The sequence below is a fragment of the Plectropomus leopardus genome, chromosome 5, assembly GCF_008729295.1.
Source record: "Plectropomus leopardus isolate mb chromosome 5, YSFRI_Pleo_2.0, whole genome shotgun sequence".
NCBI classification, from domain to species: Eukaryota; Metazoa; Chordata; class Actinopteri; order Perciformes; family Serranidae; genus Plectropomus; species Plectropomus leopardus.
Genome location: NC_056467.1, coordinates 27300798 through 27324234, shown reverse-complemented (window position 1 = coordinate 27324234; position 23437 = coordinate 27300798). Strand labels below are relative to the sequence as shown.

General features: G+C 37.9%; 1 protein-coding gene across 1 annotated transcript in view; it reads right to left on the bottom strand.

Moving 5' to 3' along the window:
* fndc3a (fibronectin type III domain containing 3A) overlaps window positions 1–22216 on the bottom strand; it is a 50913-nt gene extending 28697 nt beyond the window's left edge. The window contains exons 1-3 of the mRNA XM_042486327.1: window positions 21811–22216; window positions 18518–18661; window positions 5339–5414 (exon numbers count right to left, since the gene is read on the bottom strand). Coding sequence (XP_042342261.1) covers window positions 5339–5414; window positions 18518–18628 — 187 coding nt within the window. The 5' untranslated portion in view covers window positions 18629–18661; window positions 21811–22216. The remainder of the gene's footprint in view (window positions 1–5338; window positions 5415–18517; window positions 18662–21810) is intronic.
* Between the last annotated feature and the right edge of the window lie 1221 nt (window positions 22217–23437).

The window sequence follows — 23437 nt, the reverse complement described above, 5'->3', positions numbered from 1 at the left end:
CTAAACTCAGAAGATAAAGAAAAGTATTTTTCAACCATCCCTCCCTCTTATCATCTTCTATCAGCCACTTTACCTTTTCTCATTCCCCCTTGGTATCAACGCAGCAATGGGAGAATGAGTCACAAGCTCAGTCATTCTTAGAGCTACTCACTGCAGAAGCTGTGAATGAACCGCAGCTCTGTGCATCTGCACACACGTTTGTGTACATGTACTTGGAATTAGGTAGGGGAGGAGTAACCGGCCACCATGTAAACTCACTGGAAGGGTTTAAATAAACAGGGGGTCAGTAGATAAGGAAAGAGAGGAGAAGAGACAGGGTGTTGAAGAACACAATGAGAGGATGAATAAAGGATGGATGTGATTTTTAAAAGGCTGATGCTGATATTTTTTCCCGCTGATATTTACCAACTTAAGTTCGAGATAAGTTGGAAATAAATATTCATGTCTGGAGCTTTGCTCTTGTGAGACTGTAACATCTTTTTTTCAGGAATGAATATACACAAACAGTTTTAATAGCTCACCCTTTTTCCTTCATATATTTGTAACCATCTGTAAATCCTGCTGAAATGTAAGACTTTTGAAACGATCACCAGACATAAGGCATTTACAGATCATTTTATGTATCCTAAAGACAATGTGAAAAATACATTCTGGTACAAAATGTTGAGAGAGTGATTTTGCATCCTAAGGCTCCAATATTGTATGTGGGATTTTGTGGCATCTAGCAGTGAGGTTATAGAACTAAAACGTTTCTTATGTGCCAAGGCTGTAGGAGAACTATGGTGCAAAAACGCAAAGAGCCATTGCTTGATTTGTCTGTTCTTCACTATTGTAGAACAACTTTACAGACTCTATTGAAGAGCACCTGCTCCGTATGTAAAGATAAGTGTCTCTTTTTAAGACAATGAAAACACAATTCCTAATTTCAGGCAAGTATAAACTAATGAAAACATAGTTATGAATATTGTACACCATTTTTACCAATAGATGCCCTTAAAGCCTACATATTGGATGTTTAAATGTATTTTTGAATTTTGCCTTTACTTAGAATTCAGACTCCTTTATTTCTACTGATTGAAAAACACTATCATCTAAATTTTTAATTTCACCTCACTATACCTATTGATTATTTTTTCAGTACATGGCAATGTCCACATAATATACGTACTTCTAAAGGCGCCAGTATAGTCCAGTTAAACTACTTCTCAGACAGTAGAGTAGCTTCCGGATGTTCTGTTCACATGTATAACCATGTGCAATCACACCCTAACAGTAGCATTTTTGCTGACTGTTTGCACTCAATCGTAAGAACGTACACATGATGGAAAATGTCCATTACTGTAGCAGTAGTGGAGCTTCCTAAAAGTAAATGTCTCTTGGATTTCTCTCAAAACAGACTAGTGTATTGACATTATGGATACCCCTCACCACACAGTGACAGATGTTCAACAGTGCACGTCCTGGCTGTTCAGTTTCAGGCACAGGGAACATGACAGCCCTAAGTCCCTCTGATATAAAAAAGAATAGCACCATCAGGAATGAGATGAGGTGTTTCACAGCTATAGCACCACAGATAAGAGACAAGTAGGCAGACAGACTGACTGACCAACCAGTATCTAACAGAGAAGAAATATTGGACATGGCTACAAAGTGAGCCAGGTGTATGAATGCACATACTAACATGCACGTGCCCACACACTCTCTCTCTCTCACACACACTCTCTCACACACACACACACACACTTTCTCTCACTCTTTCTTTAGCTCCCTGTCGAGATGCCAGAATGGCTGTCTTGGCTTTTGTGGGAGAAGGCACATCTCAATCAGGCTCAATAAGCCCAGTGAAACTAGATGGTGCTCTCAGCCATCAACCAGAGACTGAATCATCCAAAGTGATGTGAATCACTGGCAGGCTAAGTCAGATAAAGAAGTGGATCTAATCAACCCAGTGGTCCTGATGCTGACTTGCCTTATCAGTCACCAAACTTATCAGGTGGTCTATTGCTCGACGCCAATGGTATAGCCTTCAGATCTACAGTGACAGATGCTGAGAAAGGATGACCCAGTAAGCACTGGGGTCAAGAGAGCAAGTCCGCTTACATACAGAACTTCTCTTGTGGCAAGGAGGACAGCTAGGAGCAGCAAGATACTAAATGGCCACTCCAATTAGCCTCCCTTGCTAATGGCCCCTCCTCCAAGCCAGATATCAAAAAAGGAAAATGCCTTCCATAAACTGCATTTACAAGATTGTCTGTTCATAACTGGCAAGCTGTCATGCATTAACACGACATAGCAATTACACATATCCATCTGCTAAAAATACATAATTCAATACAGAAGTTGATGTGGGAGGGAGTAAATCCTGAAATATACATGCAAACCATCTCATCCTGGCTTTGAGTCTGTGTCACACTGTCCCTGTCAGTACACACTAGGGTAAAAGGTGAAAGCATGCATATGCACAACTGATACTTAAGTGAATATGGCTAATCTGTTGCTGTGATCACGCAACAAACCAAACCAACCAACCACATACACATACATGCACACATGCCCGCGCACACACTCTTCTTCCTCCCTCCTTGCACCGCAAGCGGTGAGTCATCCCTCTATTCACGTCACTGAGAGATGAGTGCACCCTGTGACAGGCCAGTTAGTAGCAGTCACACTGATCTATGTGGCACCTCTCTCCCTTTGTTTCTCCTCTGATGGAGAGACTATGTATGCTCGCTCCCTATTAGGAAGGTTTACTCAGCTCATAATGGGGGGGCCGGTGTGGGAGCTCAGTGAGACAGGAATAGGGCGAAGAGTCCCCATGTGAGGAAGCTGTATGATGGCTTCCTCCCAGGGCGGGATCACTCTATATTACTGCTTTTGCTCCTTTGTGTCCTGGATATCTGAGGCCTATTACACAGGTCTGTGTCTCATTGTTATTCATATACGTCGCATGCATAGTCAGAGGTTACAGAAAAGAAATACCACTGTCTTTTACCAGTGAAATATGAAACACTAGTCTATACAAAGGTCATTAGATTTATGCTAAAATGTTGAGCGCCTGCCTGCAGTGTGCGCAAAGGGTAGCAATCATTATTCACTCACAAACCTTTATTATGTTGACATCCTTTATTTTTCTTTATTAACTCAAATGGAACATTTAACAGAGAAAAAGAGTGGCAGTGAGCTCACAGAAATGTCAATACACAGAGGGATGTCCGTGGAGCATAACAAACAAAGCAAATCATTTTCAGATCTATGTTTTTGCGGGCAACTACATTTTATCATAATCATTTACAATTATGGCCCCACAGCTCTACCTCCTACTACTCCAGCTGTCTTCTGTTAACAATGTCAGCGACGTGTTAGAGCCAGATTTCATTGTTGCTGTCACAAAGCCAGCCCAATCACCAACAATTGAGGAAAAGGAAATGACTGCCACCAGGACAAATAAGAATGTGTAACACATCTTTCTCAAACACCGCCTTTCTGCCCTAACTCCTCTACCAACACACTGTAATCATACCATATGCTTATTTTACATCACAATAGTATATCAGTGTTTAGTTCATTTTATCATCTGTCAAATTAATCGAGAGGAGCAGCGTGCCAAATGACATTTGGGTGGTACAGCCAATGAGGAGGATTCTTTTTTTCTTTTGGGGCATTTGAGTGTGATAATCCTGGTGTGATAATCCATTTTTTACAATGCAGAGGTGACATTCTGTACAGGAAGTGTTAAAATAGAAATTTTGATAAAAATCAAAGGGAATGCATTCATGTGTACATCATCACAGTTACTGAACTGAAGAATAAAAATGATTGTACATTTTTTAGGGTCAGGAAGTATTTTGCCTGTATTCAATCCTCTACATGCATTGCTAATAATTTATCATGATAGGAAGTTACTATGAATATTAATAAATTGAAATACAAATCAATGTGATCAAGCTTAATCAACTCAGTGTCTCTTAAAAAAACATCATATTTCATTGAACATATTGATGTGCTTCCATAACAGATTCCTTCAAGCTGTACTATTCTCTAATTTGGCTGGAACCATAAAATGCAATTATGTCATTGAGCAGCCTGAGAGCTGTGAGACAGACATGACTGTCATGCTGTTGTCATTCTGGTAAAAATACGTCAATGCATCATGGCCAATCCCCTTCCCTTTTCACTGCGCACGCTCACTGAAGAAAAAGCTGACTGAATCCGATTGAGGGTGATTACTAGAAATATAGAGGTTGAGCAAAAATCTAGTTGTTAATCAGATTATTCTTACACCTATTACAATCTTACACCTGTTAAGATGATCAAACCTAGGCACCTACATGAAATTTGCTGTTAGCTGCAAGAGTCTGCAAGAGGCAATCTCATGATTAGATGACAATTTTAGGGTGTTAAAATTGGGTTTTACAAAGTCTCCTTGATTTGTCTAAATTTTCTATACATTCAAGCACAAACATTTTAAACTGCCCCTCCTTTGTATGCGTCTTAAGAGCAAGCAAATATTTAATTTAGAGGGGAACTTGTTTAGAGTTTACTGAGGTCATGCATAAATGAAGAACAATTTATTGCACTGAACATCAGGTTGATTTTCATGGGATTTTGCATATTTGCTCATTTGCATACTGTCCAGGCATACCTTAATATTAGGATGTTCTTAATAACATTGAGATATTCCCTTGAACTGTATCACCCAAACCTACTTATTTTCTTTAACTGATAAATTAATTAATTTAAAACATACTGCAAGAGAAGCCCTAAGCATTGTAAATTATCCATACATTTTCAGGAATTTCGGCAGCCAAATGTGGAGTGTAGCAAGAACGCATTTGTCTGCCTTATGTTCACAATGCCCTGAAACTCATTCTCAATATTGTCTGCTCTTACTGGAGCACTCTCTGCTAGAGTCGTAGTGCTCTGCTCGCTGAAAACACTGTACCTCTTGTAGCATTTCACCAATAAAAGCTACTACTACTAATGATACTGTCAAATGAAATTAGCCCATGCACATGGGCTCATTGTACTCATCTTGTTGTTTTTGGGAATGTCATGTCTAAGCCATGTGTTTACAGTTTAACAGTATAAAAACATATGTTACTACCATATATAAATTTTCTGGAAAGGATGTGCTCTAAAAATTGACAAAGATGTACTTTTATAAACTTTTTTTTATCAAGGTTATAAACACTTTTTACCACAAGGGATATAGAAGTTTACAAATACAATTTATTTTTTACTTTCACAAAGAGTTTAATGAATGAGTGTACTCAAATATATTAATATAAATATTACAATTATTATTTGTGATCAACTTATTACAAAACAGCTTTCTTACCTGTGATACACTGAAACTGACCATCCTCTCGTCTAATAGTGAAGGCCTCACCTGGGTTTACCTGCACCAGGATTACCTGTGGAGAAACAACACAACATTTGAATATACTATCCAAGTTAGCTTTCACATTTGCTCTACAGTGACAAGTTGATTAAAACGGAAGCCATTTTTGTACATGGTAACTTCACATGTCGACATGTGTAAACTGAAACCCCAGTCCATTTTTTCAGTAGGGCAGCATGATGTATGCAAAAATCATACTGCAATTATTTTGATAACCATTGCGATTGCAATATGAGTAGCATTTTTAGTGGGAATGGTAATTTTTGCATTTCATTTTCACTAAAAAAAAACATTTAAAATGATAATAGTAATTTTTGCTGGTGTCTGTATTAAAAAAGCATGTTCGTCGGAAATATGATTTGGAGGCCAGACATCTCTGTAGCACCACAATGCTTAATTTAAATTTGTATGTAGTGACACATTTTATTTTTATCAAAGCACTGCAGCTCCTGCAATTTAGATATTGTATATACTGCGATTTCATTAGTATTTTGATTACTTGTGCAGCACTACTGACAAGCACACAACAGTCTAAAAACCAACTGCATTTGTTGTTAAACTAATGATAGGGCAACCTGAAAATATTATCTTTCAACGGAGAGCATTTCTGTAAAGTGTAATATGTAGGTGACACTGGCAGAGGCAGGTACAAGCAAGCATCAGCAAGAATGCAAACAGACAAAGCTGTCTGTTTTGGGATAAGCCTGCTAGTCTGCTTAAAATATGCACAGTTGACAAAAACCTTTACACAGATACCTTTAAAGTTTAAATCATACCACTAGTTTTCAGGACAAAAATCCATAAAAACAGGCACTGGCTATAAAGTCAACAGGAGGCAGCCTTTTCTGCAGTGTTCACTGTGGTCTCCAATTTAGCTGGGGGGATAAACAATTACTAACAGCACAGATATATATACATATATATATATATATATATATATATACTTAGTATATATACTTTATACTTAATATGGGAGACTTACATGTTAACACCAGTAACCACTGCCACAGCTAAACAACTGAATTCATCAATAATGTACTCTTTTTGTGTGAAAAGGGCTTGTTGAATGTAACACACAAGCTCATGTTCGACATCAATTTTCACTGTCAATTTCCAGCGATATCATCAACAGAACCTGGGATTGTTTCGAAAAGGCAGTACAGTATAGTAAACATAGCTTGATTTCTGTTAAATATGTATTTCAGTGAATTTTGGTTGTAAAAAACAAAATTAAAATGCTTAAAAATTAGGAAGAATCCAAACATTGTAATGACTGAAACAAACTAAAACTTAAAATTAAATTATGGTTTGATTGTCTTTCAAAATCACAATATATTTAAACAGCAGCTCATTTTGTAAATCAGTGAGAGGAAATGGTAGGGTTTGCATTGTGTTTGATAACTTTCAAAGTATGTGTTAATTCAATGTAACTACTTTTATCTTATACAAGTTATTATGTACAAGACTTGACATTTTCCCTACTGTGCCTGTGAGATAAAAATAACAACCAAATGTACATTTCAGAAACATTCTGATATTGCCTACAAATAAAAAACAGGAATCAAAGGAAGTGATTATTATGTCAACATAATTTCAACGTGGTAAAGAAAATTCTTGACATCTATATATAAAAATATTGTTCGTGTTAATATGTCAAAGAAAAATTCTTCAAAGGATCCATGATTTTTAACTGAACTGATTATGCCCCAAACCTAGTTAGCCTAGATAAAATGAGTCACCACCTTATGTGCAGAAAAACAACCTTGGGCTTTACATGCATTTTTAGGGCTTTTAACCATAAACCAAAAAAAAAAAACAAACTCTCAACTGTTAAGACCTCCATCTTCCATTCATGGAGTTCATAATGACTGAAATAAAAGCTACACACAGCTACCCTACACTGAGTCATGCTGCTTCTGTCATTATAAAAGACTAGAACATAAAAATTGAACAAGAAAAAGCCTCATGAAAAAGGTTCATTTTGTACAAAAGGAACAAACTTTTTCAATCATTCCATCTTTCTGGCAACATCACCTTCTCTTGACAACAGCCAATTAAAACTAAAATTAGCAGAAGTGATGACAGACTATCCTTTTTCCACTCACTTAAACAACAGGTAAGATTATGTTAATAAAATCAAGATACCCCGAAACTTCTCAAATCTCAAATTCTTTTCGCTCTTTCTTTTAAACTCCAAAAGAACACACATAATCAGGTTTTTGTTGCCCGGCACTGTGTGTGGGCGGTAGTTACCTCACTCTTGTGGAAGTCGCTGTCATAGAATCTACACTCCCCTGGCAAAGGGCTTTGGCTATGGTTCTCTTCAAGCACAGAAATCATCAGCACCTCCATCTCTGACACTGCTCCCATTCATGTGCTCAGCAAGGAGAGGAAAGAGCCCTTTGACTGCCACACACAGAAGCTCATATGTTGATACACACCCACACAGGCAGCGTCAGCAGCAAGTGTAGATGGTGGTGGAGGAGGGGGATGTGGGGCAATGAAGATCTAATTGAATCAAAGTCTAGGCACTTCACAGTCGGGTGTATGTGCATGTTTGTTGTCCACGCCGCTCTGTGAGAAACAAACACCCCTCCTTGGATCATGTCTCCCTTTTCCAATTTAATCTAAAGATTGGAAGTTACAGTGAAATCAATACTGAGACATTCACTGCATGTTCAGAAAAATCAAACAGAAGTAAATTTTGCTTGCAAAAGATCTGACTGATACTTACTGTAGCCCGCATTGCTTTTTCTCATTCAGTCGTCGCTATTCACGCTGTCACAGAGAAAAAGAAAAAGATGCTCCAGGGTCTATCTGACCCTCCACCACTTCACCCAACCCTCATGAGAAATCACATGGCCTGCAATGCTAACACATCTGGCTAGACTGATCCTTTACACCTTCCACTTCCATCAACTCCTGAGCAAAATCCAGAGAGAAGATGACGAGAGGTAAGGAGTGCAGCAGGAGCAATGCAGGCAGATGGGGCTTAGTCTCTCGCGCTGGAGCGTTCACAGAAAGTGTGCCGTAAATCTCATGTTTGCTTAGCCTGGTTCAGCCTCATCTGCTCCATAGCGGCATTCTCTGCAGCAGGAAAGCTTGTTCACTCTTGCCTCTGGCTCCAGTGCAACCTCCCTACTGTCAGTATCCCCACAGCAACCCCTTCAACAAATAAGCCACAGCGATGTCCGCGCCAAACCTTCAGAGAAGGGATTGAAACCTTATCAGCATTGGCCACTCTCTGGAAAAGGAGGCAGATGAACGCGAGAAAACAGGACCAAATATGAGAAGGATGATGCCTCAGTTTGCTATTCAGTTCCCCTGTTGCCTCTGTCACTGACTGTGTGCCAGCTCAGTTAACGCCTGCTGTGCTCCTTAATATGGTTAATTTCAATAGCATTCCATCAGGGCGTGATCATAACACAGCTAAGCCAGCAATGGTATAAGGGTTCCATAGCGTGGGGAGTCCTTTGTTCTGCCTTTTTTCACAACAACAACAATGGCGTGAGGGAGCTAAGCGACCCACGCAGCTTCTGAGGCTGACATGTACGACTACGCTACAGTCCCTCTCTCTCCCCCCCACCCCCCCCCAATACTCTCTCTGGCTCTCTCTCCCATTCACGGAGCGACATGCCATACACCCTCTCTTAATACTCCGATCGATGTGAGAGGAGATGAGGTGGTGGGAGTTCAATTGCAAAGCTCCAGCGTTGGCGACAACTGCACCCTCGAGCCTCCACTGTCTTCAAAGATCACAAAGCAGCCCACTGACAGTCAAAACAGAGACACTATTTGTACGGCGACACAATAAACAGAGCTCACAAGTATTCACTGCTTCTGTAACATCTGTCCTCATTCATTCTGAATGGATCACTTCTTAAAGCGACAGTGCTGATCACTTGATCAGCATGTGCCAAGTTAAGATTCTCTGCGTCACTGATACTGCTGCACAAGGGGTACACCTAAGGCACATCCTCCACAAAATTAAATCCTACATTTTACATGAAATAAAATGAAGCGTAGCACAGTATAGTAAACACAGCTTGATTTCTGTTAAATATGTATTTCAGTTAATTTTGGTTGTAAAAAACAAAATTAAAATGCTTAAAAATTAGGAAGAATCCAAACATTGTAATGACTGAAACAAACTAAAACTTAAAATTAAATTATGGTTTGATTGTCTTTCAAAATCACAATATATTTAAACAGCAGCTCATTTTGTAAATCAGTGAGAGGAAATTGTTGAGTTTGCATTGTATTTGATAACTTTCAAAGTGTGTGTTAATGCAATGTAACTACTTTTATCTTATACAAGTTATTATGTACAAGACTTGACATTTTCCCTACTGTGCCTGTGAGATAAAAATAACAACCACATGTACATTTCAGAAACATTCTGATATTGCCTACAAATAAAAAACAGGAATCAAAGGAAGTGATTATTATGTCAACATAATTTCAACGTGGTAAAGAAAATTCTTGACATCTATATATAAAAATATTGTTCGTGTTAATATGTCAAAGAAAAATTCTTCAAAGGATCCATGATTTTTAACTGAACTGATTATGCCCCAAACCTAGTTAGCCTAGATAAAATGAGTCACCACCTTATGTGCAGAAAAACAACCTTGGGCTTTACATGCATTTTTAGGGCTCTTAACCATAAACCAAAAAAAAAAAAAAAAAAACAAAATCTCAACTGTTAAGACCTCCATCTTCCATTCATGGAGTTCATAATGACTGAAATAAAAGGTACACACAGCTACCCTACACTGAGTCATGCTGCTTCTGTCATTATAAAAAATCCTACGCTTCATTTTATTCCAAAATAAAAATGAAAAATGTAAAATGAAAAGGGATGGATTTGAAAAATTTGATAAATATAGCAGCAGTGATCAGTGATCATAAAGTACTAACCACTCTAATAAAGAACATACAGTAATAAGAGGTTAACATTTTGCAGTGATTTGTTGTGGTCATTGTGCCAAGTTTTTTTTTCTAACTACAAATAAAGAATGGACTAATTCACAGTGAAATAAGGACAGCGCCCCCCATGGGCTAACACCTAAAACACAAGTGACAACAAACCAAACATGCAATTTTTAGATGTGCCACTTTTCTGTATTTTTAGCAGTGAAAACAGGGAAAACCAAGATAATTATAGACAATTTTATCTAAATTGATAGTGACTAAAACCCACAGCAAAATAAATCAACTCCTGAGATGCTAAGGCAGAAGATGTCAGCAGCCTCAGCAACTAAATAAAACAGAGTAAACCTTTAACTTGTGCAATCCTTGCTGCCATTCATATTATCTGCAAAAATTGGGGCTGATGTTACTGAACTATTTTCAGAAACAGACCAAAATTGGAATAAAGTCTTGGCCAAAATGAGGTTATGATTTTTTTCTTTCAAAGTTACAACTGCATAATACTGTGCTGTATTGTGTGATGTGATTAGTGTTTTGGGAGCTTAGACTTTGAATAGGTATTCTGAGGCATTTTCATAGATTTATGGTTAAACTGCTAATATTCTCTTGACTATTTTGAATTGGATTTCAAAGGATTGCCTCATAGTGTAACCTCAATGTCAGCTGTACAACAGAAACCAAACCTCTCGTTCTCTCAGTTCTTAAGTAGCACTGTCTATATCATATTTAGTACAAAAAAATGATTGTTTTGCAAAATACAAAAAAAGAATAGTTTCCTCTTCTGATAACTCCGACTGCTTGCGGCTGCTGCCAGTCATAGTTACCCTTATGCAAACACAAACCAACTCTTGTATCGCCCTGAAGCTCAGCTTTAATAAACTTAGAAATGCTGAATTTACAATGCTGCTGTTAGATACATTCAACCCAACTGTATGATGACTTAATATCAAAGTGTATGGACTCAGAAATAGTGCTAGGATACTGCAAAGGTTACTTTTTACACAGATGACTAGGCACTATGATGTGAAATGGTTTCCTGGTCACATTCAAAACAGGGATGATCTTTATTTCAGAGCGCTGCATGGGAGAAATCATGCATTAAGACAGGAGGTACAATAAAAATGAAGCGCACTGTCCAAAATTTATAGAACACTATGTACAAGCATTATCTCTTGTTCCCACTGTTGTAAAGATTTGCATCCACATATGAACCCTATGCAAAGAGAGTGTGGATCAATTAGGACACACTGTCACACAGGCCACTGCTGTGTTTTATTACCCAGGAGAATGGCCCTGCTCTGTGTGTTCATGGCTGTTAGCTCTGACGTTTCTCAGCCATTGGTGACTCAGAGTTTGAGTTTCTCACTATTTGTTCCTCTTAATTGTTTACTGTGCATTGATGTGAACTAGCAGCTGGGTGGACAGGAAACAGGAGCTGAATGACACAGGGAAAATCCTGCCACTGGAGGAACTAGCCAGGAATTAATGCAGTCTCCCTTCTGCTGACAGCATATGCTTAAATGTACGATAAAAATTTGAGCCAATTTCATGATCCTCCATCCTCCAGGATCAATTAGAAACATTGACAGCAAAGAAACAGACAAGGGAAAAAGCATTGTTTCAAGGATGTTCATGCTGTTGTAAACAGGGATGCACCAATCTGACTTTTTCAGTCCCTATACTGATACCGATACCTGGGCTTTGCATATCGGTCAATACCCGATACGGATCCGATACCATTGTTGAGTTTGTAAACTGTACACCTACCATGTGAAGGAGACTAAAGGAATATAAAAAAATAGGAGGACATTTACAGTTACATTTGACCATGGTATTTTTAACTGTAATAGACATATGATGAATTATTATTTATTACAATATCCAGAATGATATAAGAATGAAAAGCTCCGGCCTAAATAAACTTCAGGTAAATTTAAGTACATTGTGGTGATAATGGGCAACCCTTTCCTGACTGCAGGAATCTGACTTGAACTTCTGCTATGTGCAATTAAATCATTTTACTTCAGAAAAAATCTTTTGAGGAGACGTACTTCCTCTATAGCTCCCAGCTGCACATGATAAGCAAAAAACAAAAAATCCTATTGGGATTATTTTGAGAGATATAGCAAATTTAAATGTTCCCTTAAAAAAATAAAAGATGATGATGTCATTTTTGTTGGGGTCTGTACCAAACAAGCATGTTCCCTTACATCTGGAATATGATTTGTAGGCCGCAGCATCTCTGTAGCACCACAATTCTTAATTTATAATGACACATTATAATTCTGTCAAAAAAGTGCAGCTGCTGTGATTTGGATACTGCATTTAGCCATACTTTGATAATATTCCGATTAACTGTGCAACCCTATCAATACTCATTTTCCAGTGTCGATGCACCCGTACCAGTTATACTCTCTCACTCTCTCTTATTGTTAATGTTAACTAAGGACATTCAGATGTTCTCTGCTACTAACCAAGAAAATAAAAGTTGTTGTTGTCATGTTAAATCAGTGTATTATTTATCTTTTAATTAAAAAAAATTAATAATATGCCCTCAATGTCAGTTTTTATCTTAGTAACAGAAATTGTATCAAACATTGACATTATTCAACCTACTGTAGCAAAGTTATGAATTCCAGTATCATAACAAACCTAAAAAGAATTAACTCAAATTTTAGACAAAATAGAATTTTATTTTATTTTTTAAATAACTGTTCAACCACTGACATGAAAGCATTTATAAGCACCTAGGTCTAAATTAGTTCAGGATACCTAGACTTTGTCATGCCTCAACGTCTTTCTAAATTTGTTTAGAATTAATTCAACTTATTTTAAATATGATTTACTATATCATCAATCAAGGAATGAAGCCGCTCCAATATTGATCTGGGAGCGTGGTTAGGATAATTGTCCTGGTACGTAAGGATGCTCCTGAGGAGAGGATTTTAGTTGTGACTTAGCCTGTATTTGGCTCTGGTCTTTATTCCTTTTCACATCTACAGTAAAAAGTACCCAACAATCTGATGCTGCCACCACAATGCTTCACAGTGGAGCTACTGTTAGATAGGAAAAAGGCTGTGGTCGTCCTAATACTGAGATCTCCACTACAGTAGCTAAATAAATAGGACCACATTATCTTTTGGCTAATGCGCAACAAAAATTTCACACCAATTTCTACAAACTCCAGGACATGTTGTCAATGTGCTTTTGCTTTTTTTTCCTCCCCATCTGGCTTCTCTACCACATAGCCCAGAACTATGAAGTGCTTTACAAAGTGCTGACCTGTCAGAGGATTCTCTCATTATAGCTATTGTACTTAAAACTCAGAGCAGTCCTCGGGTTCTAGGCCAGATCCTGGCCGAAGTCCTTCGACTTGGTCACTTGTTTGGTCAGTCAAAAGCTGGTCCAGGAGAAGTTAGGATAGTTTTTCACTTTGGCCATTTTTAATGATGAAGCCTTATGTCCTCCTTCTGAATTTCCAACACATTAAAAGTGATGTTTTACACATCCACTGACATGTTTTCTCTCAGATTTATCTCCCTCCATCTAGCCAGAGCATGTTGGCAAATGATGAAATCAATGGATGCTGTCATTATGGTGCAAAAAAGTGTAAAAATGTAAAATATAATTTACAATACATTTTACATTTTTTTTCATTAAAGCACGTTTTTATTGATATTTATATGATGAAATTAATATACCACTTTAAGCTAACAAAACGTTATGTTTATTATGTTTTTAGGAGGATTTTTAAAATATGTTTTTACCTAATTTAATTTATTTAATTGATTATTTATGAGAGACAACGCAAAATACATGGATTGCACCAGATATAACTAAAAGCTATTTTTTATCTCTAGTCCTTGCATGGTCCCTTATATGTAAAAGGACCATGTATGACAGTATTGAACATAAAAGTATACATCTTATGTATTGTGCCACAGTTTGCTTAATGCTAATCTCATCAGTGCAGTACTTGTATTTAAATGGTTATTGAGCGGAGCTCGTATCAATAGTTTTATAGACTGATTTAAAATATTCAGCATTCAGGGTCAGTTCTGAATATTACTGAAGTGGTGGCATGGTTTGCTTAACTGTCTCAGAAGAAAGTGCCCTAAACACTGCTGAGTCACGCTCAGTCCACCTCCTCACAATAGTCAACAAATAGTGGGCTCACCCTCATCTTCACAGATGATTCAGTGGCTAACCAGGAGACAAACAGAGTGGGCTGCGTTTGTGTCACAACATCTCTAACCCTTTGGCAACTTGTGAGAGGCACATGTCCAAGGCCCTGTCTCCTGTGTCTGGCTATAGCATACAAGGCCAGCACTAAAGACGACTGAGTCGGGAGTGAGGTCTCACTATCCCACAGTAACATTAGCCCACGCATGGCACGTAGCCACAAGCAGACCACACACTCATGGCTATGTGCTCCCTGTTCAATTTGTGCAGTTACTATTTCATGCTGAGTGTACTCTCACACAACTGAAGCAAATTATGTTGTTGTCCTTTTTAATCTCAGCTCATATCATAGACGAATTAAAAACGACATTAATATGTTTGAACAACATTAGGACAAAAGAATTTTAAACTACATCAAAAACATAAAACTTACTCCTCCATGTGTTTTCAAAGCTATTCCTCAAAATTCTGATGTTGTCTTGAAAGATCTTGTATATGTTTATCCTGAAAGGTTGAATGATTTGTAGGAAAGGGCCTCTGACACTAAAGTTATACTAAGAAGTGATAGTCTTAAGAAAATGTATAACATTTTTCTGAGATGTTTTTTATCATTTTCAGTCTGTCAGGTTACAAACAGACCTCAAAAACCATAAAACCAGAAGAATATCAAAACATAAGCACATAAAAACATAAAATAGCAGGTCTTATCAAAAACGGTAATGAATGAAATGGAAGAAAATACACATAACCATCATCACAGACAACAGTTAAGTACATAAGCCATTAGCTGGGCTTAAACATTGACAGAAAGAGACTGATTCATCTGTTACTAATTTAGCTATGAACCAAACTGCAAGAGCGGGAATATCTTGCAGGGGAGGGGGGTTTAAATGGATGGAAGCAGTGAATCATACTGTAGCCAAAGTCATCTCTAAAAAGGAATCATCTCAGGTAATGACCCCAAGACAACAGCTTCCTCTCTGACTCAGAACAATTGGTCCAACAGAGCGTATACCAAGCCAATACTGGGATAAAGAAACAAAGAACAAACAATGAGGTGTCCTTGTAGCTTCTCCAACTTAAGGTCAGAAACGAAGGGGTCAGCCATCGCTGTGAATCCTCTTCACTGTCACTGCAGTCCTGCATCTCCCTGTCAGGGCCTAGACCCCTCCAGTGGTTCCTGCTCCTCAATCTGCAGCTGTCATGATATTTACACACCTCCTCAGACACAAAACACTCATAAGCTACATCTTTTTCACAGCAACTGCCAAACAACAGTCCTCAAAAGGCCCTACATTTAATAATGCAAAATAGATGTCTTTTGATCCGTCAGGATCAGACATTGGACATCATGAAATCACTCACATAAAATCTCCTTATGTGTCATGTGTTCTTTCATGAGGTTGCAAAACCTCCCATAATAAAAAGAAGCACTGTATCTAGAGCCAATTTACAAGTACACTAACAAAACAGTATGTTTTTGCAATGACTGAAAAGGTTTATACAATCAAAATTACATTCTACGAAAACAAGCTTGCTACGAGGTACCCAGATGTATGAGGAGAAAAGAAAAAGAAAAAGCCTGTGTGTAATTGTGCATGACCCATCGCACTTCTGCAAAAAGAATTAAATAAGTCCTAGGCAGATCAAATTTAACAGACATCACAGTATAACACAGACCACCTAACTGTTGGAAAAAAAGTTTCAATATTCTTCGGATTCTGCAAACAGCAAAGCATATATAATAGAACCATACAAAAAGTAAAACAAAACATACTTATAAAATCTACTGGTACACAGTGGTATCGATTTTACCTACCAGACAAGTCTGTATGAGGCAAGCTAACCGTGTTAGCATAAGAAACTGCACACTCATACTCAGCTCCTCACAGTCAAAGGTAATAACTAAAGTAATAAGATATTATATTTGCAAGGAAATGTGTCCATATAGCATTGTGGAAAATATTGGCTGCAGATGTATGACTCTGACCCTGAATTCACCGTGCATAATATCCAGTTCATGCAGGATTTCAGTGAAAAATACATATGTAATGGGAGCTGCCTGAAAAGGTCTGGCCTTGTGCATCACTGTCCATTGTTTCTATTGTTGATGTAGCAGTAAGCATAATTTCTTTTTACAATGGGTCCCTTCAACACGATATAAATTATTCTTTGCTACAGATTTTTGCTGTTTTGTCATTGATCATGGTTTTTCGCTGCTGCTATTCAAATCTCATATAACTTAATAAATGTTAAATTAAAAATTTCAAATCATATCAAATCTTAACTCAACAGCAATGAATTGGCTCTGTATCTAATTGCATATCATGTATCTGGGTATTCATATGTCTGAGTGGGATACACTAACACCTCTGGTGCAAAAACAAAGTCATCATGCTGTACTTTGAAAAAAAAAAATAGTAAGTGCTCGGTGTTATCTGATACTTGTTATTCCTCCCCATAGTACATTTCAGCGATCATGAACATGCAGTGTCTCAAATTGGTCTGAGCAGCAGGGTGGTAATGATGTAAGCCAGGAACGAACAGCCACATTTTATTCCTCTAGCTCTCATGAAACACTGTAAACACTGACAGGGGACGAGAACAGGTAATCAGGTAACCTTTGTGGGAGGTGGTAAGGTAACTGAATTCCATGAGAACAACAACCTCACAGCCCGACACAACCGGTAAAATTTGATCTCTACATGAACAAAGCCTGATTCAGGCGAGGGATTTTCCACTGTGGAAAATGACAAGATGGCTGGAAAGGCATGTTTATAGGGCAGTGCTAATATTAGCAAGTCTTATCTAGACAAACTGCATAAGACTGATGAAATGACGGAAAAGATATCACTGTGGGTTCCACGCTGTCCCCCAGGAAGTCACGGAAACTTAAGCCAATCGAACTGATGACCATCAAAATGACAGGGAAATCACCCAGGCTTGTCAGGGCCGCTCAATCTCACTCTGATACTGAAAAGAGATGATGGGGGCGATCACCCCATACCCTGTACCCATACAGCGAAGGCTGCTATCAAAACTGAGAGAAGTGGTTCATAACCAACAAGCACCTGTTGCCTATGAAAGATGTTCCATGAGAAACTTAACTGAGGACTGTAAATCTGTTTGTTGTTTCAATACTTATCAGAGTGAGGGCCACATGTACATATTTTATTTTAGCATCTGAAACAAGCCACCAAATGCATCAGGTTTCAAAAGAGGCACATACTGTATGCTGTTTTCAATTTGTACACAGTTTCAACAGTTACTACACCATATCAGATTGAGTTTATGACAACACAATAGAGTAAACTTTTTTTCTTGAACATACAGCTGAGTTTGAGATGTTGTTATCTTGATTATTCCACCAACATATAAGTTAAGGTAAAATATAAAATAAATTAAACAATACAAAATTAAAACAATTCACACAGTGATATCTCATTTTTCTTCAGTCATTATATAAAAAAACTCCATATGCACAGCTTTAGTCAACTTCAGGATTTATAATAGCCTGACACACACACAACCCTGGCACCAGCTTCCGCTGGACTACATATCAAGCCAAAAACCACATTAGTGTTTCCCTGCTGTGCAGGTCAAACCATACACTTTGTCACTGCCTCTGGTGTTAATATGTAAGTGCTGAAGTGCTTTAAGTGCACCTGCTAAAATTTCTCAATTTCACTGATTAATTCCCTGGATGTGGTGCATTTTAAGGCATCAATATTCCTGTGCTTTGCAAATCAGTCCAGTGTTAATTATGAAAATGTAATAATATTTCTGACAAGCACAAAAAGCTGGCACAAGCTATTATGGCTTCATTTTCAGTTCAACAACTTAAGACTTAAGGCCAAAATGAGCCAGAGGCATCATTTATAACAATTCCCTTCTAGTCCATTTACAAGGCAGATGCTAGAAGTCAATTTGGGCATAAAAGACTTGATGCAGCAGTTTTGACTAATAGCAGAGAGACATGAAGGCAGAGGGGTCTGAGTGTACCTGCTGGGGGCCCTCCCCGTTGACCATGGTTGGGGGTGGTGGTGAGGCCATGATAGGGAGTTCAGTGCTGAGCAGCTGGCCGGACTCCAGAGGTGGGGTGTGGTCTGCCATGTCTCCCTCATTCACACCACTGAAGAGGAACTCCTGTTACAAAGACACTGCGATCAATGCAATTATACATAGTATATCATAAAGCTTTGTGGTGTCATTGTCTTGAGTCTTCCAGGCAGTCAGACTTGTGCTGAGAACATTTACCCAGAATGTCCACAGGATGTGACTTCTCTCTCTCTCTCTCTCTCTGAGTGTACAAAGTCTGAGCACATCATCAAGTAAATCTGTATTGGGATGTAACTACTATTTAATGGAGTAATTGTCTACAGCTATATGTATGTTCAAATTATGATTAATTATGTTTACTCTGAATACCATTAAAGTATGATTTCTTTGTTTTTCTGCAGGCATTTTGTATTATATAGCAAAAAGCTGTAACATTCTGGGATTTTTATTGTTTTTGACTTTAAGATTAAACAAAAATAAAGAATGGATGAAAGAAAGGATGGCCAGATCAAGGGATGGATGTGGATATTCGTACTGATTATTATGAACTGATAGGATCAAACTGATCACCATGAAATACCTTCACAATTTTCTAGAGATGTTGCATTCATTTTTCCTTTTATATTACAAACAATATGACATAGTGATGATTACTGAATCAATATTACAGTGTAAATATTAATTGGATACATCTGTACATTGGGACACATAAATATACTATGATCCATTAGAAATTTTTTTTTACCAATTTCATGATGATATTGAGAACTATATTTTGTGATTTAAAATACTGCCTTCTCTAGCACTTAAGGCATTGGGCATGAGGCAAATAACCTCTAAATGCACCTGTTTCCAGTAAAGACATTTCAAAATACGTTGCTGACTCTGAAGGATAGTTTCTGACACCATCAATGAGCAGTCAGGTTAAACCAACTGTTACACGCAAACTAAATTATAAACCAAAAAGAGGGTTCGTCAGATGTATTTCCTTGATACAATATTAACATGCCATGTGGTTAAAAGTCACTGGAAACTCCCATAGTTGTGGGTGTCTTTGTTGTATATTGCTCCTGGCACTTTAAATCACAGCATGATTTTAAAAAGTGGTTGATATGCTATTGTTCAGTCATACACACAGTCATACACCTTTTCTAAAAGTCATATACATTGTTTGGTTTTTTTAAAAATATTATATCAGTACACAAGCATATCTGCCTTGGTATAAAGAAGAAAGTGGGAGAGAAGAAAAAAAAAAGTTTTTAAAATGAATGTCCCCAATTACCCTATCAGTGGATTAAAATTAATGTTTCCTTCATGTCACAATGTGAGAGGTGAAGACAAACACTGCTGCCCAATGTGTACTCACATCCTTCCCATAACAAACGAACACAAAAATCTAAAAGCTGACCATGGAGGCATATAGTCTGCAATGTCTACTAAAATCAAAACAATCAAACCATTCAACCAAATCAACCGGGAACGAAGATAGTGTGCCATTTAAGACACTGCACTGAAAAGAAAGAATAGTCAAAAAGGGCCACAATGAGCACTGATCATTTGGGGACAAAAAAACATGAAAAACAAAGCTAAGAAAAATTCAGCCAATAAACAACAGAACACCATGGGAGAAATGTAACATGTGTCCTTGAACCTAATTACAATCTTGCGCATGCGCTCCTTAACTTCTCAGTGATCTGGCTTATCTGTTGGCTTTAGCCCCTCCCCTCCTTAAGCTTAAACAACAAAATCAGTTTACAGTGTGATGGTCAATGAACTGGGTTTGAGAGAACTATTACAGTACGGGGTCGACATGTGATTAGCCTAATATTACAAGCAGGCATTAAATAACGGCAGGTTCCGTCTGTGGTCATTAGGCCTCCAATCCATCACTACAATCACTAGCCGTACTGATCTTAACACAAGACCATCTTAAATAAATAAATGTTCAAGTTTAAAATTATCTGCCAAGAACACACAAAACAGCTACCTCGGGGTCAGTGAAAGGAGAAGTTGCAAAGGGGGCTCCCTGATTACAGGCACTTTTCTTTAGATATGCCCCTGACCACCCACATTTCACTTGCCCAAATGACATCCTAATATCACACTGGAAATAAAAAAAGATCAGAGTTAATTATTCATTTTCCAAAAATGATGTCATTTGATTAGGGTGACAGTGTAATTTCAATATGTTTCAGATACTCCAGTTATTACATACTTGGAACTACCTGTGGGGGTTGGCACATAATATGAACACATCGTAGTAGTACTTTCCCCTCTTGACTCCTATACCTTCTGCAGGAAAATATGTTGTTAAGCATATTGCTGTTAAATAACAGATATCACAACAGCCTCCGATTAAAAACAGTGAAAAACACCAGCTGACTCTGGTGATAAACTGCAGTTGTGGTTGCATTAAACTAAAGTCAGTGCACAGCCTTTCTTGATGTAGTACAATTAACATTTCTTCTTTATCGAAATTGTGGTAACATCTGTTGTCAACTGTACATCATATTTGACTGTGGCTAGGAGAGCAGTCAATGAGGGCACAACAGATGTTTTTCAGTTACATTTTTGCTTAGAAGGGGAAACACAGAGAGAGAGAGAGAGTAGGCTAATAGGACACTGAGTCTATTATTAGTCATTGTCAAGTATTATACAAAGGCATTGACAGAATCATGATAATTATAAAAAGACCAATGCTTCATCTGCATAATGTTTTCAAATTTTGGTCAACAGCTTATAATAACCTAAAATCAATGAATGTTTTATCTAATACTCTATTGTGGCGGGTTAGCTGGAACACGTCGAGATATGCGTTTTATTCAATGCAAGACAGATTCACACAGTCTAACAGCTGGTTATTCATTTAGGGCGTGTATTTGCCCAAGCCTTACCATTAGCCACTTAGCAAACCTATCTCTACAAACTTCAAACATGAATTCATTTGCATTTAATATATCTCAATGGCAATACTAAAGTCAATGTCCAGAGGTAACGTTCCTCATTTGACATAGCTAAATTAACTACGTTAGCTACCTTGCAGCCTGGGCAATTGTTTACTCTAGCTACAGGTGTGTGTGCTTAGCGTTATGTCATTCGTTATCTAACTGCAACATTACATCTTAGTCAGCTAATTCACAGACGATAACCTTATTTCGAGTTAAGATACAACGCTATTACACCAAAGAGTGTGATCAACATAAATGGGTTATTATAACACAGCTAGCGTTACTCACTCAGTCAGTCGGCACAGCAGCAGCAGTCTGGACTGACAAGCCGATGCACAGCGATGATTCCTATGCAGCTCTTCTCCGAAATGTTTAACGTCAGCAAGCGCCAGCTACTTTCTGAAACACCTGAGATCTTGCTAGCTACAAAGATAAACACAAGACAAGGCAAAATGTGACATGCTAGTGTTAGCTACCTAATGCTACCTAGCTTACAGTTAGCAAGATGAAGATGTGTCTCTCTTGTAATATGAACGACGCTCGCTCGAGTTGACTGCGCCTAAGACAGATCGAAGAAGTGACTTGCGAGCAACACTGATGACGCCAAGTATCGACAATGTCAACCTAATTGCCAGTTTTATCGAGATAACTTCCCATCCAACCCTGCTCCTCGCAGAAAAGTCAGGAATTTCGCCATCGCTCACAGGGCTCTGTGCGCATGCGTGTCACAGCAAATCATGACGAATCCCAGATTCCAAGATAGCTAGGCGAAACATTAATAATATTGTGACTTTTTCTTTATTATTTTTGGTGGGTGTTATCAGCACCCTATAAAATTACTATTGAATTCATCCGTCTACCTCAATTTTTACTATATTAAGGAAGACCTTAAGGTTGACGTGTCTGTGATCGGTTTGTTCAATCATGTCTGTATGGTAATATGAGAGAAACACATTTGATCAACGTGCATTTGTGCCTTTGTCAGGTTTAGTCCTGCACTGCTGAGCTGAAGGGCTTTCCAGACAAAACAGAGCCGTGGAAAGCTCTTCATTGGAAATTTCCGGTCCACCTTAACAGCATCATATCGCCTTTAAAGGCTACTATTGATACTGTCATTCATTTTTATCAGCCTGCACGGAAAGTGTGAATAATATAGCCCAGGGGAGTGAGTAAACTAGTAAACTGGAGATGGATAAATGTAAAGTATATTCAACCCTGCATTTTTAAATTAGGTGAAAACAGATTCTCAAAGTATCAAGATTTTGGGGGGAATTAATAGGTTAAAATGTATGTCTAAATTGCATGACAGTATAGTATACTCTGTAAAAAGTTAATACTAGCTTCATATTCCTGGACAATTACGTACTTCGCAGCATATTATCTAGCCTATTGACTTGCAACAACACTTAATTTTCATATCTATCATATCATTTCTTTACAATGTAAAGCATATTTCATGATGCTTCAGTGTCAGACTGCAATTTAAACTAGCAATTGTTACAACCTAACAATAGCATGTTTTTATTTATCTAAGAAACAAACACATGCACACACTTCTATGAAGTCTTTATATTGAGCCACTGTTTATCCATCAAAAGGATGCACATGGAAATGACTATGACTATGTATTTGCAATGTTACCCCGAAGTTTATTTATTTTTTAAAGTCACAAATTATACTTTCCAACATGGTTTAATGTATCTTCAAAAAAAATATGAGCATGTCAAATGAGGGTTTGTAAAGCTTTGGCACAAACCATGACTTAAGGGTAACCATGGCTCCAGCTGCTGGTTGCTTCTTGTACTACATTCTTGGCAATTACATTTTCAGTTCACCAAATTCATTAGTTTGAAATTTTAAAGCAGGCCTGTCTTTCCTGTATTGCTAGCTGTATTGTTTGGGTCTGCTTCTATAT